The sequence below is a fragment of the Sabethes cyaneus genome, chromosome 2 (genome assembly GCF_943734655.1).
Source record: "Sabethes cyaneus chromosome 2, idSabCyanKW18_F2, whole genome shotgun sequence".
Classification (NCBI taxonomy): domain Eukaryota; kingdom Metazoa; phylum Arthropoda; class Insecta; order Diptera; family Culicidae; genus Sabethes; species Sabethes cyaneus.
In genome coordinates, this window is record NC_071354.1 from 200,507,556 (window position 1) to 200,524,085 (window position 16,530).

Consider the following 16,530-nt stretch of genomic DNA (forward strand, 5'->3'; position numbering starts at 1 on the left):
CTAGTGGCCTCTTTTCAACGAGAATTATTCATAATTTATTACAAAAAGATAACCACTAACCAATGTTTTGCTTTGTAAAGCACCATAAATAAAAGCATCAAACGCCTCATAACAATCTCGCCTAGCCTAATCGTAAACTCCAAGAATTTTCTTTATGTCCTTGACGTAATAATCGAGCCATACCGACATCCACTTTCCAATAATTTCTAACAATCGTTCGCTGCTTAGTTGCTTCACTCGGTTGACCGACCATTATCGTACGGCGCTGTGGTCTGATACAAGAGGGAGCACGTAACAATCCATCCCGATTGTCCGTTTGTCTAAACCGAAAACGGTTGATCGTAAAACATTTGCCCATCCCTCGCGCCCCGAGGGGGCGGTGTACACTCGTTAATTCGGTAATGCTGCTGCTGAACGTCAACACGGTTCCAATATTTCGGTTCGCTCGGGAAGATGAAAAACGAACAAACCCCACCGTGGATCACCGTCGTCGCCGCGTCGTCTTCGGTTGGTACGTAATGATGTGACTATGAAACGATTTGTCGGTATGGAATGTGAAAACCGTAAATCGATTACGGCATCGTCAGGTTTTCCAACTGCCACTCTGCCGAAGCAGGGTCGTAAAATTTGCACTCCATCTCGGTGCTGGTTGACCAGATGGTTGATTTTAGGGGGAGAAAGCTTTGAGGTAAAACGTGCTAGAAACGTGAGAATTTCACAGTTTGCCGCCAGCGGCGGTGGTAGTAAACTTTAACGAACAAGTAAAGTTTCGTATGGATTTTACTTTCACCAAATCACAGAAATGTTTTTTTTTCGCTGGGAAACGGAACACTATCCACCGGATGAAAGTTTCTTGTTCGACAAACTACACGTTTTCCTTTGTCACTACCGTCGTCGCCACGACCGGTTACAATCGGTGACAAAGCACTAAAGGAAACCTAGGATCCAGCTAAAACTAATCACCAAAGTAAAAGCGATTAGCGCGCGCCAAACTACATAATTAGAGCTGCGGTTTCGACGCCTGTTTCGCCGTCGTCAGTGCCGTTGTCGCGCCGACGACTGTTAATATTTAGGTCGTAACGCTTAAATTTTCCACAGAGTTCCAATCCTTCGCTCATTACACGTGGTTTTTCAGCTAAAAGCTACCAGACTGCCCCTCCTTCTGCTTCTACTACCACTTTTCAAGCGAAGCCTCGTCGTCCACAATTATTTGTTGTATAGTTTTGGTACAGTAATTTGCACTCGCTTTTATACAGTGAGCAAATGGTACTAAACCCGTAATATCCTTTTTCTCCTGTAAGCTATTTCAAACTTGTACACCAGCAGAACTCATTACCACTACCTTTACTACCAACTGCGATTACGCTGGGTCTGACGAGGGGACCTGTTATAGTTGTATCAGTGTTTTTTACGAATGGCAAAACCATTTTTTTTCGCTGCTGCTGTTGCTAGTCACGGTTGGAACCGACAGGTCAGGCCAGAACAGGCCAGGAGAACAAAAACCGTCAAAAGTGAAAAAACTTAATTTCCCACGAAAATGTGCTCCCTAATAAAGTGGGTGGTTGCTTTCGACACTTTTATGTCGCTGACTTTCTCTGATACTCCTGCCTCTCACTAGCAATACGTAACGCAAACGACTCTCGTAGGAACGAACCTACGATGGTACAAGCGACAATAATAAAGACGGTCATTATTGGGCCGTTGGTTGTTGGGATGTTTGCCTTGGAAAGTGCTTCTGACGGTCGGTCGGCGACGAATGAAGCGGTGGTGGTCAGTGTTCTTTTACAATAATGTAAATTTGATTTTCGGGTAAACCACGGACGGCATCGTCCATGACCTGCGTAGCACTAGTAGCGCCCATTCCCGGAACTCATCCTTCGCTGTGGTTGCTTGCCTTCTGTATTCATTCGCTCGTTCGGAACAAGCGACCCAGCGAAATACGACATTATCATTAGTGATACACTCAGCCCGAAAAAATGGACTCGAACGATAATAACGGCAAACCATCCCCCAGCCCCCAAGCCCGTGAAGGTGGCCAAACCATCAGAAGTTAGTGGTAATGAATGTTGTGATTTTTCAGGCACACAAATAGACCGGAAGCAGCCAGCCATCGAATGGTAATTGGTTGTCCTGTGATTACAGGCCATTTTATTGGCGGCCAACAACGACCTTTGCTTTGCTTACTTGCTTGTTACGAATCGTTGAACGAAATTTATGGCCAAAATCAAGTGTCTTCTTACACGGTGGGCGAACGGTTGGAGTTGTTGTAAGTAATTGTAGCTTTGAAACTTCACTCCCGAGTTTATGCTAAAATAACACCCGTTCTGGGCACATTACATTCCTTTTGCGAATCCGAAAATGGGGGTGACTCACACATGGAATCCTTGAGTGGTTGATTTTAATTAAGGCAAGCGGCGGGAACAATATCGTACTGCTGCACGCAAACATCAAAACGTAAAACACATGGCATTTTCCAATGCTATAGTTTGCCAGTTTTATTGTCGGTCGGTAGGTACAGGAACTCCTGGCAATACACGGTAAAAGTTTCGCTTCTTTCCCCTTTTTACCGACTTTGTTCGTGGAAAACCTAGAGGCACTAGAGGCCGGAAACAAGCAATGATGTCATAGTCAATGAAATGTGAACGTGATTTGATGGATCGTTCGTTAGAGTGGTATAACTGTGTGTGTGTTTATGTGTATAATTTCTTTATACCACTTATGCGGGATTCGTTTTTAGATTGCACGAAACGTTAACTTTCAGCCTGACTTTTGTTTCCTAATGTGCGGAATGTACAAAATGAAACTAGAAAAGCTCCGTTCGAGTGCGTGGAACAGGGAGTTTTATGATCATATGTTGTACTCTATGACTTTATTTTTCGTTAACTATTCAGTAGATACTCAATTTATCATGCTTTATATGATTCTAGTTGATCCCGAATCTTACGATCTGGAAAATATAAATGTCTGTTCAGAATTCCGAAAACTGCGGATACATTCCATTGGCCAGTGTTTGCGAAGATGTTTAATCTTTGTATTAGTTCTTTGAGTTCTTATATTGCATAATATAGCTCTAAGATGCTGTACATAAAAGAGTCATAGCCGGAATCTGAAACAAATAGTTTTCATAGTCGTATTGGATTTTATTTAACTGAATAAAAACTTCTGGCTGTTTGCAACATTTATGTAGTCTGATTAGAGTAAAATGTTGCTTAGAAAATTCTCGATCGTCTACTATCATTAACTCATTTTTTTAAATTTTGCGACTTGGTCCGGTCTGATTTAACACCGGCCATATTTTGCGAGCAGAGGAAACCACGGCCTGGAGCTGATTAAGTAAGTAAGTAAGTATATTTTGCGAGATAGACTCGTATTTGAATGACTTGTCTCGGTTAACCATACGTCCTGAAAAGAATCACGCGTTGTTTATTTTTTTATCATGTCAGTTGAATGTTGAAACACTCATGGAAACGTTACCGGTGTGACAGTTTTTTTTGGAAATTTCGAACTTATCCAAGAAGTTCTCTATTTACGAAGAAAGGAAATCTTTGTTGGCAAATACCAGTGCGGTTTGCGAGAGCAACGCTCTACGACGGACCAAAACCATCCATGTTTACCGTACGACAAATCTTCGATCAATTCCGAGAGAATAACTTGTAGACTCAGCCTTTGTTTGTAGATTTCAAGGCGACGTACTATCCAATTAAACGTTATGCTTGAACATGGTTTGCCAACAAAACTGATTAGGTTTGTTCGGGCTACTATTGATGGTTCAAAATGAAGCGTCAGAATAGCGGGTGACACATCGGACTCGTTTGTGATGTTAGATAGTTTGAGGCAAGGTGACCGACTGTTGTTTGCTGTTCAACATTAGAAGGTGCAGTTCGGTGCAGGTGTCAAGTGCAGACCGTAAAGCTGTGGAAGATCCGTATACGCCTCTTAAAGAGGGAGCAGCGAGGATAGGGTTTATTAGAAATTCTACTTAAACAAAGTACAAGGTGCCTGGTAGAGAGTGTGGTAGCCCTTTGGGTGTTGGAATTGGGCTGGTGATAGATGAAGATACTTTTGAAGTGGTCAGCGAATTTATTTACCGTGGTACGTTGGTCACATGTGACAATGTGTGAGCCGTGAATTAAAACGGCGGATAGTGGTTGCCAACAGGGTCTTCTATGGATTACGTAGTCAGCTGAGGTCCCGTAGCCTGCAAATTCGTACGAAACTCGCGCTCTATAAGATGCTAATTCTCCCATTGGTACTCTACGGCCACGATGCGAAGACGTTGAAAGAGAGCGACCGATAAGCTTTTGGTGTTTTTGAGCGTAAGATCCTGCAATTAATTCTAGAAGCAGCATTGTGACGCAGGCACATGAACCACGAAATTTACCAAGCATACAAAGAAGTGCCCGGCTAGCATTTTCATATGAATAAAAAAGGTAAAAATCAGCATTACGTACAGATTTACATGCTAATAAATCATATTTGATGCGCAAAATTGGCATATCCGTACTATATTGGAGGCGATATACGTGATTACAAATAATTTTGAGCGTTACGACTATATAAGTATTTATATACGATAATATCCGATTAAGCGCGAGTCGCTCCTTACTGTTATACGATTTTGTGCTGTAAATCGTATGTATATTAGTTATTGTCATTCTATACGATAGAAAATCAACTGGGTCCCACTTTATCCAGCTTTAATTACGATTTCGAGTTTGTTTGGAGATATTTACGATAATTTTCGAACATTGATATACGGGTGGATATTGTGAGGTAATTAAAACACGGCAGGCTACAGTGGGCTGGCCTCGTATCAAGGATGCTAGCTGAGAGACCACTGAAAACGATATTCAACCGACAGAGGCCAACAGTGTCGAAGAAGACCTATTGGAAGAGCGCTATAGACGAGGACGCCAGATCGGGGTACGGGTAGAACGGATGTTAGGGGCGATTGGAGAGCTGCAGTGCAAGACCAACAAATGTGGAGACTGCTCCTAAATTCGCCACTGATTCGATAAGTGGATTGTCGCCGAAAAAGTAAGTAATAAAGTATCCGAAAGAATAATTAATCAATTTTAAGTAGTTTCCGAAGTTGTGCGACATATGCGCATTAAATTTTATCGTGCATATTAGAAGATAGGTGGCTAAAATTGGCAATTTTCGAAAACAATTGTTTAACCAAGATAAATATATTCGATTAGACAATTTTAATTTCTGGTAAAACCATTCTAGTTTCATTCAGTGACATGAAAACCGGTCAATAATATCTTCCTTCCTGCAACATACTATAAATTAAATGCTAGAGTACAACAACATGGCCTAGTATAAAAAAATGTTTTCGGTGTAGAACGCTAGTATCTGTTTGGTCAAGGTGTTACCATGTCGATAGCGCTATAAAACTAACAGATATATTGCGACTTAACAAGCAAGCCCGATAAGATAAATGTTGCATTGGTACGCCATTGTATTGCTACGCCGTCTCGTGGAAAAACTTAGAGTAGTTTACTTATTTATAAAATTATTCAATTCCAATTTCAGCACCGGTTTCAAATCCAATTAGTTGTCCAATTCCGAACCGTAGTTTAAATCAAGTTTCAAGTTCAATGGATCATTGAAAAAGCTGAAAAATCTTACAGATGGCTCCAGCCTAGACATGTTCTGTCAAACACACTCGACGAACGTCTGCGATCGACTGTCAAACTGCATTTCAATCAAATTGGTCCACCCAAAGTGGCCAATTCAGATTAACCGTTATCAACCGTCAACATCAACGGAACGGCAAGAAATTATGACGTGTAATCTGTATCAGCCTCAAAGTTTACTCTAAATATGCCACGTGGAGCTTTAGGGTCCAGCTAGCGGTAACCACGAGCAAAAGTTACCTAAAATGATCCATTTCATGTTAAACTTCAAGCCTAATTTCAAGCCCAATTTAATTATGAAGTCCAATTTTCAGCAGTTTTTCAGCAGTGTTTCAACGGTTTTCAAAAACTTTTAATTTGATATGACGTTTCTGCCTACTGTTTTCCTTCGGCCATCATCAGACGCAACTAGAGCAGTTCCACGTGAAATAGGAAATATGCACCTTCCATAGATTTTGGCGCCATTTTGATTCAAGAGTCATTTTTTAAAACGGGATATTTATTTTCAAAAATTGGAAAAAAATATTTTACCAATTTTAAAAATTTGAAAATAAAACTAAAAATCGAGATATTAAAAAAAATACCATTTTTGAACATTTTTTTGGAAAAAATAGAAGTAATTTGCAACCTTTTAAAAGTTATTCTGAGATGAAGCAACTTTCATGGATGGACTTCGTAGAACAACGACTTTCATGATTTTTTTCCAACTAGGGATTTTTCAAGTAGCATATGAATTTGTAATGCAAATAAAAATTCTTTATGTCATTTACAACAAAATTAATCTTGACAATTATTTTCCTAAATGTAGCCGTCGCAACGTGTCATTGTTTTTTGCACAAAATAAACCGAAAATTTAACCTGTTTTGGCCACAACCTGTATCGAAATATCGTGTGGTGCTTGAATGCGCAACTACTATGCTGGCATTCGTCGGGCCTGTGCACTATGGACCAGGAATTAAAATTTCGGGACAAAAATATTTGCATTTAAACGGCATGTCTCAGCACAATGCGGTCTTCGGCAACTTTTTGAATAAAAAATTGATGCATATTTTGAAGGGGTCGTCCAATATTTAAGCGTTACTTAAACAACAATTTAAGTAATAACTTTTTGAGTAAACTTTTTTTCATCTTTTTGGTTTCAAAATATTAAAGATAAACCAATTTCAAGTAATTTTTCTTAAGATATGAAACTTCTACCTTTTACCCATTTTCAGCAATAGACCTTTGTTAATAAACGACCCCTCAAATCACATTTCTTCTTGTAACATGTTTATTTCAACAGACAGCTCAATGTGATATTCTAGAAAATATTTTGTACATAAAAGAGGAATATTTTTGCTGAAGACTGTTTTGCTTTATATGCATTAATTAATAAGATATAAGTGAGTTTAGGTTAAAAACCGTTTGATGGAAAATCCGAATATCTTAGCCATCTGCAAGTATCTGCAATTAGTTTGCATACCAATTTGTAGGGAACTATTAATGCTATCTGCCCAAATGTGTATTTCAGAGAATACCTGGGAATACCTGGGAATAGTTCGGATTATACATTTTATAACTTAATAAATATGCGTCCTATCGTCCAACGGTCTTCACAGAAAATATGTATTTCAACATACTGAATAACTTTGTAGAACATTTGAAAGCAATAAAATAATTGTGTGCAAAGTTATTAAGTGTAATTGATTTTCAAGTGCTCTTTTTTAACACATCATTATATTTCGCAACCGGTAAGAGATAGATAGTTACTTTATTCAGCAAAGTTGCTTATTTTAGTATGTTCTGCAACTTTTGGAGAAAAAATTTTGTTTATAAATTATTTAAGAAAACAAAAGTTTGTATCACCCTAATAGGTGAATTCATGGGCACCCTAATAGTGCAGGAAGATGCGCTATATTTTATTATTTTATTTCTCCGAAGACACCACCCTTGAAAAAATACACATTTTTCATCAGACGGTTTTTAACCTAAACTCACTTATATCTTATTAATGAATGCAGAAAAAGCAAAACAGTCTTCTGCAAAAATATTCCTCTTTTATGTGCAAAAAGTTGTCTAGAACATCACATTGAGCTGTCTGTTGAAATAAACATGTTACAAGAAAAAATGTGATTTGAGGGGTCGTTTATAAACAACGGTCTATTGATGAAAATGGGTAAAAGGTAGAAGTTTGATATCTTTAGCAAAAATACTTGAAATGGGTTAATCTTTAATATTTTGAAACCAAAAAGGTGAAAAAAATTTACTCAAAAAGTTATTACTTGAATTATTGTTGAAGTAACACCTAAATATTGGACGACCCCTTCAAAAGATGCATCATTTTTTCATTCAAAAAGTTGCCGAAGACCACATTGAGGTGAGATATGCCATTTAACCGCAAATATATGTGTCCCGAAATTTTAATGTCCGGCCCATAGTGCTGTGGTGCCGCGTTTCCTACCGCTGTCATCATTCCCTTTGGTAGTCTGATGTTTCTTGAACATCTGATTACTTGAAGCTCGAAGGTTTGATTTCGAGTTGTTTACCGCTCTATCGATGAGAAGCATTTGGATTTTCGAAGAAAGTGCCCAATTTTTTGTGCGCTTTCACTTGTTCCAAAGATATCACTGTAATCTCTAAATCTATTCTGGTAAAACTCTACCGATATAAACATCATACTTTCAACTTTGTTTAGTCAAAATTTCTGTTATGAGTGAGTGAGTAAACCGCGGTAAAAAGTTACTAACTAATCAACGTGTCCCGTTTTTTCGAATACAATTTTCAAAATACCCACAACTCAGAAGCGAAAAGTTGAATCAATAAGGTGTATTGGGATAAGTTGTAGGAACTTAAACGTAGTTATAAGAAATTTTATAGACACAGTGGAGCAACTGGAGTAACATACGAAAAAGATGTGTTCAACATAAAAAATTTAGATAAATCCAACTTTTTATCCGAATAGCTCGAAAACGGCTGCTTTTAGAAAAATAATTATTATGACCAATTTTATTGTAAATGACATGAAGAATTTTTATTTGTATTATAAATTCATATATTACTTGAAAAATCCCAAGTTGGAAAAAAATCATGAAAGCCGTTGTTTTACGAAGTCCGTCCATAAAAGTTGCTCCCTCTCAGAATAACTTTTAAAAGATTGCAAATTACTCCTATTTTTTCAAAAAAAAAAAAAAATTAAAAATTTTCAAAAATGGTATATTTTTGATATCTTAATTTCAAATTTTATTTGCAAATTTTTGAAAAATTGGCAAAATATTTTTTTCAGTGCATATTTTTTCCATGTTCAGATTTCAATTTTCTACAACTTTTGTTTAGACATATTTTTTCTAAAATCGATAGTTTTCGAGATACAATCTTTCAAACATAATACACATACGCGTAACATAATACATAAATACGCCCTTTGTAAAAATGAGTCTTGAATCAAAATTGCGCCAAAACCTGTGGAAGGTGCATATTTCCTCAAACACGTTTGTAATGTTTCATCCAAATCAAAGAGGTTCATTTAAGATTTTCTGCTTTTTTTGGACGATTTGGCGTGGAACTGCTCAATAACGCATCAATTATAATTATAATTGGTTGTGAGTGCAGATGCAGAATTAATGCGTTATTGCGTCTGATGGCGGCCTAAGGAAAACAGTAGACAGAAACGTCACACCAAATTAACAGTTTTTGATTTTCACCGAAAAGAATCAACAAGTTCTAATGCTATTATCTACTCAGTTAGTGCGATAGAAACAAAGCAGGGCGTTGCCGACGGTAGCACGGCAAGGCTCGTGATAAAAATCTCCACCAACTGCGGACTTTTTAACCTAATCGGGCGGTATATTTGCGATGAGTAAATTGATTGTGACAAAAGATCTGCCTATTCTTCGTTGCTAGAGGTATCCTCGAAAAAAAAACTTTCCACAAACAATCTGTCTTATCTGTAGTATTTCTTAGGGGATTTCACTAAATAAATGCAATCAAAAATTTGCAAAGTAAAGGTCAAAATGGGCAATGGTGTTGATTTTGGGGGTTGCCCTTACCCTTGTATCTATGTATTATGTACTATGTATCCAAAATTTTCAGATCAGAAACAAGTAAACAAGTTTTGAACAAAATCGATGTATTTTTAAATTTCGATAGTATTTTTTTCACGGCATTACTGTGTACATTTACAAGGATAGGGGTCAGTCCCGGTGTAGTGGTTAGCATTCACGCCGAGGACCCGGGTTCAAATCACAACCCCGCAGAAGTCACGAATGACCCAAGCTGTTAACCTTTACAACCCCGACATCAAAAATGAAGGTACTTTCAGTTACACTTTTGGCACTATTTTCACTGATTTTCAATCGATATTTATGCAACAAGTCTTAAAAGAACCACATTAGATTGGCCTTTAATAGAAAAATATGCTAATAAATTATGGTTACATTTTCCCGGAGATATTCCAGATCGCGGTAGTTTTTTTTGACGCCATAAGCAACAGATGAAATAAAACTAGAAATCTGCTTAATTGACTACGCAAAAATTATCCGATTGAATTCGGATTCAATCGATTGAAAATCAGTGGAGTTAGAGCTGAAAGTGTAACTGAAAGTACCTTCATCTTTGATGTCGGGGACGTAAAGGTTAAAGTGACTATAATCTAACAAAAAAAAAATGACAAGGATTTTAACATGTTTGATAGCCATTAAAATTACAGATGTTTAAAATAATCTCGGTAGTCAAATAATACATAGTATTTAATTCTGTAAATGTTTTGTTAAAAGTATTATAAGTCCAAGCTGTAATATTACAGTAGTTTTGCTATCACTGATTTCAAATAACTGGCATTCTTCAAAATTAGAAGCAGAAAAACGATTAGGATCGCATCAAAATATTTAGAGGACATAAACGACTACATCTTTTGAAAAAGTCATAAATTTTTTTATTTCAAATTGTGATTCTATAGTCTTTTCCGCTTATTTAGATATTAATTTTGTAATGATCCGACCATGGGAAGTGGCCGGAAACATATAAGCATTCCAGTGCGGCGTGGAACAACCTCAACAGAATAAAAGGCTGCTCCTGTAAAACCACGATTTTCAAACTTTATGTATCTTTTTCTCAGAAACTACACAACGTATTGGAACAAACTTTTTTTTGTTTTTTTTTGGTAGAAGCTTGGCAAAGACTTCTATAACTTTTGAGCTTTGTAAATTAAACACAGCTTGAGAAAAAAGTAAAAGAAGAGAAAAAGGTGGCTGAAATAATTAAAATTTGTCTTTTCTTTCCTTTTTCTCTGGCCATATTTCATTTACAAAGCTCAAAAGTTATAAAAGTCTGCCAAGCTTCTACCAATAAAACAAAAAAAGTTTATTTCGATACGTTGTGTACTTTCTGAGAAAAAGGTACATAAAGTTTGAAAATAGTGGTTTTACAGGAGCGGCGCACTTTGGGACGGATTAAAAAGGAGACGAACATCGATATTTGAGACGAAACTATTAAAGGTTACTATTAAATGTCTTCTGCAATGTTTCTTCCCTTTATAAGAACTTTTTTATAGTATTAGAAGATTATGGATTAAGGGGATAACACAACAGATAGAAAAAATAACTTTTTAGTTTCAAGCTTAACGTCTTCGATTGTTAAGAAACATTTGTAGATAATATTATTTTCAGCAACTTCACTGAAGAGAGAAAGTGGCTATCTCTTAAGGAAAAAAAGTTACGGAGCGAAACTTGCGGGTACCCCCTTAATATGGTATTGTTTCACATAGCTCTTTTATTTTAACTCCTATAGAGATGAAATGTTCTACAAAGTGGTAGACAATAATAATTTGCATATTATTGTAGAATGTGTGAAAACGCTACAATAGCCGGCTTTCAAGTTGTTGAAATTTTTTGCTTTCTTTATTGCAAACTTTTAAGGGACATTTTTTGAGTAGTAGCAGAATGTAGCAGCTGACTTATAATGTTTTTGGAACATTCACTCTTCATATATAAGAATATGTATAAATGACAGCGGGATCGTTTATCAATTTTACAGCGCAAAAGAACGTTTAAAGTCGTACAAATGTCATTTTGCCTTATATTAGTTGATTTAGGCACAAATGCCATAACCATTCCCCTTAATAAAGATGCAACCAAAGAATTTCCAGAAACAACCAATTACATCTCCTCAAATGACCATTTCATCTGATTAAGTGTGTTATACACTCGAAACGAAAACTCAATCATCTGAAATACCAAACGCTCGTTTCGGATAATTCTGATCCTCTCTCTGATCGATCAAACACTTGGTTTTTGGTTCCGAGGTGCGATGACCGTTTGCAGCTCACCCACAACTACAGTTATGTGCATATCCACCAGCCGGTATTCTTTTTTTTTGTGCCTCACAGTCTACCGAAGAAGTTATTCAGCCAGCCAGCCAGCCAGCCAACCAGCCAGCCATCCTCGGCCAAGCCAAGTAGAGATAACATCGAACACATTTAGTAGATATACATATGATATTGAATATAAAAACATGACTGCACATGCATGAAATATTGGGAATATTCCAGAAGAGCGGGAGAAAGCATGGCATGGTCGGTGGGTGCGGTACGGTGCGGGCGGTGGTTGTGCGGATTGTTTGCGGGGATGCTCGGATGCATTGTCTGTGGGTGTGGTTTGGGTTTCGGGGAAGGCACGGGGCAGAAGAAATAACTGACTATATAAATATATGGAATAACATAAAATCACATCACCATTCAAAATCATAGCAAATATTTATGAATATAATAACACCAACATATATAAATACTGTATTGATGAACAGATAGAGAAAGACATAGAGTTAAAACTAGCTATATTGGTACTAACGATAGAGAAAAATCGGTACTCTTGGTCGGGGCGGAATTTATTCAATTTTTGAAACGAGCGCGCACGACTGTTCGGTGTTCGGGGGGTGGGATGGTGCATTTTCGCTGGTTGGCATATTTTCACCCTCTAGTCCCGGAGCCCGACTAGCAGTCGGACCGATGACCGGTAGGTACCTAGTTGCTAAAGGGCTGCGGACGGTGCGAAATTCCCGATGCTGGGCGCGTGCGGTTAAGTTAAAATAGTTAAAGACGGGCACCGGACTGTGGAATAGCAGAACTAGTTTGCGCATTTCCCTCCGGGGTGCATTCGATTGTAGAGCTGTTACTCGTCCTGTGCACATCGGTTAAGCGGAAAATTGAATTTTGACAGCAGAATGTGTTGATCAAGCGAAGAAATAATTGCTACCAAGCGGACACCGAACTGGTGTCCCGTGCTTTGGATGTTCTGGGAAATGTTTTTTTTTGTGAATTTCATTTGAATTTTGCTGTCTATATGTGCCGGTTGGTAGGAATATTAAAACACCTTGTTGAGTGTATCATTTTGTTAAATATTTTGATTCAGTTGTAAATGCCAATGAATTGCGGGACTTGGTTGCGGGTTTGGTTGAATGAAGAACGAGAATAAATTGGATTACAAAATAATTCTATCATTATTGTGCTGTCAGCAGAAATTCAATTTTGAAATAACTTATTCGTGCGAATCAGCAAAAAAATGTCCATTAATTAGTGAGTCACTCAACCGCATTATTTTATTTTATTTAAAGTCCACTATCAATAAACAGTTTTTTTTATCCGCAATTTTTTATCTGCTATCTAGTAATTCTAAATCATTTCCAACCCACTACAGGTTGACTTTCTGTCTGTGTAATATTCAACCGACCGACACAGTGCGAAAGCGCAAATTCCAACCAATTGAACGATGCACCAACCAACCACCCCGCCGTCCTGGTCAGTTTCCTTCCCTGGGAAGGTAGGCGCTTCATGCAGCAGCTGAAATGAGGCACACTTTTACACGCACAACGATGCAAAAACCCATGCAATAACAATAAATTCCACCCCGACCTGGAGGGCACCACAGGTTCATTAATTAGCAATATCGTTCGCCCTGTTTTCAAAATTTACAATCCGATCTGTGCCGCCGTCACCGCCTGACGGCCCGCTCGCCTGCGGGTACATCGATTTTTCGATCGTGTTGCTATTGGATTATTTCCCCGCGTTGAGCCGCAATTTTTAATTAATTTTTTAAGCCACACTGTACCAACAACGGCGGCAAACAGTGCATCGAGCAAATGCGCCGCTGGCCATTCACTGGCCAGTGGCTAAGCTCGGCCTGATAGACCTAACTACAGGCAGGCAGGCAGGCGGCGTGCGGTGATGCGTTCGGAACACCTCAACCGATTTCAAACAATAACAAAACAGGGCGAATGACGATTGCTGTCCTTTCTGGCTCTTTTTTTCCTATTCCAGCACGGGCCGTGGATCGGGCCGCCGCCAGGTGTTTCACACCAGCCAGCAGGGTGAACCAACCGACCGACCGTGGCGTGGCGGCCACTACGGCCCGCTGTGAGTTATTATTGGATATAAAAATGGGAAAACTTGCCTTTATTAAAAATGATATCGTTATGAATATTGAAAATATAAACATTCCGCCTAATCCGTACAAATGCAGCGTTCGTCGACCGGTTCTATCCATTAGCGGTATTGATACGAGTGTCATCACAACCTACACCCGGCGGGGTGGGGGGAAAGAGAAAGAAAACAATCAATTGGTAAATGTTTCTGAATTTAAATTGAACTGTGGTTGCGGGGAGGTTCTGTACTAGTAGGTTGGATGTAGTAGGTATCAGTTGAACGGTCGTCGAGTGTTAACGTCGTTAGGGGAATAGAAACTAACTGAATATTTGCAAATTAAACCCTGCACTTCTTCCCTGCCGTTGTCCGGCTCGGGATGGGAAGCCGGAGCGGGGCTTCCAATCTTGCGGTTTCCGGGAGCGATTGACATTTCCATTAGTGCGACAGGATGCGTCCAGTGGCGATGCTTTCGGTTTGGCCGTCGGTCATGTGTCTATCGGTCCGTTTGTCGGGATGTGTTGATGGGTCGGGAATTTTTTCCTGTGTTTGTTGTTTAATAATTGTTCATTTACCATTATTGCACCGATTCCTATAGTAGCGAATTTAGCACTTTCCTCCGTTAGACCTGAGCTCATGAAGAGCGATGTTGAGTAGTAGAAAACCTGCGTGGTGTGAGAAACGAGAGAGAGAAAGAGAAACGGGGTGAGTGATAGGTCTGTGTGTGAGTGAATAAATTGAAAATAGCCATTAGCGATTTGTGGTGACAGATTGTAAAGTGGGTTGTGAAAATTTAATAGCTCTGGTAAGCTTGTCTGTTCACCCAGTTGAAATAGACCTCGCTTCTGTTTCTGTCACAATTAAGGCGATTCTTTAATAACATAGAAAAATTTTCTGAAATAATGAGATTTTTTATGTTAGATGATCGTATATACAGTAGGGAACCGATTAATCAGGGGTCGTCTTTCTTAATCAGTTGACAATAAAGGAGCTTAAAATGCAGTCACTTTTTATGCGGTTTTTTGACGCGGTTTGTTTTTTTTCGCGAATTTCGCAATTTATGCGGGTTTTTTTACGTGAATTTCGGAATACACGCAGTTGTTTTACGCGAATTCCGGATTTTTCGCGGTGTTTTTTTTCGCGAAGTTCGGATTTTTTACGTAAATTTTTGGTTTTTTACGCGAATTTTGGAATTTACGCAGTTTTTTACGTGAAATGCGGAATTTATGCAGTTTGTTTGCATGACTTGATAAATGTAAATCATATAAACACAGCATTTCTTACAGTCAATATGTCTTACAGACATATTATTCCGTAGGGGAGTGTCGTCATGGTTGGGCCACGTTTTGGAATTCGCCCATAACTTTCGTTTCAAAAGGAATTTGGGAACTCTAAATACATCATTGCAAAGGTCTAAGAATAAGGTATATTTACGGGAAGTTTTGAACTGATTGCTTGAAAAATAAAAAAGTTATAGGCATTTACGTGAAGACAAAAAATGTTGTCATAGTCGGGCCATGTTGTGCAGGTTGGGCCACCGCAGAAAATCTAAGACATACGTATTGAAATTCTATATAGAGACATGAAAAGAATCAATTCTGTAAACAACGGCTCATATAGGTACGAATATTATAGTTTTAATTGCATTTTTACGAAATTTTGGGCAATCTTGTAAAATCAATATTGCTACAATCGCCTTTTCCGAAGTGTACAACCATAATGAAGAAAAAACAACAAAAATCTAGGTTTTTATCGTATTAATTTTGCTTTATTTCATCACATTTTACGTTACTGACATTCTCTAGCGAATATTGCGCCTTCTGCGCTTAAAATTATGGTGGCCCGACCATGACTACTCAAGTGGCCCGACCTCTACAAATAGCGCTTTTCTAGTATTTCACCTTAGCCTTCCCAAGCACCTTTCTGGAGGCGATTTTTCTATAGTCTTCGTGTGCAGCACAGCACACTTCATACATTTTCAAAATTTATCCCGATAATTGCATTTCATGAATTATTTCTTGAAGAAAAGATCATTGCGACTGGAAAACTTTTTTTTTTGTAAGATTTAGTCACTGAATTTAGTACGGGTGTTTTGAATACACGATTGAAACTCACAATATTGTGAAAAGTTAGCTATCAAAGCAAGAAGTTTTACAATGGTTGTATCATAGATCAGAATCATAGATATTATGAGTTACTAAAACTGTAAAATCGTGATGGCCCGACCATGACAGTGGCCCAACGGTAACGACAATACCCTACACTTTTTTCTATAATCTATAGTGGGTGATTAGTAATAAAGAACAGTGTTTTTTGGACGTATTTAATTAAAAATGGGTTAATCACAGATGTGTGTGCATATTTTTCGTCTAGAGTGTATTCAAATGTCCACACATCATAAAAGTTTGTTTTGAATTTTCATTCGTTTAAGAGTCGTGATAATAATGGACGTAAAAAGGGAACTTGTGGTAAGTGGGTTTTTGGAAAATTTTCGACCGT

General features: G+C 38.1%; 1 protein-coding gene across 1 annotated transcript in view; it reads right to left on the reverse strand.

Moving 5' to 3' along the window:
- Positions 1–16,530, reverse strand: part of LOC128733658 (glucose transporter type 1) — a 215,794-nt gene that overhangs the window by 54,315 nt on the left and 144,949 nt on the right. Inside the window, exons 12-13 of the mRNA XM_053827399.1 lie at positions 14,607–14,696; positions 14,063–14,185 (exon numbers count right to left, since the gene is read on the reverse strand). Of these exons, the coding sequence (XP_053683374.1) occupies positions 14,063–14,185; positions 14,607–14,696 (213 nt within the window). The remainder of the gene's footprint in view (positions 1–14,062; positions 14,186–14,606; positions 14,697–16,530) is intronic.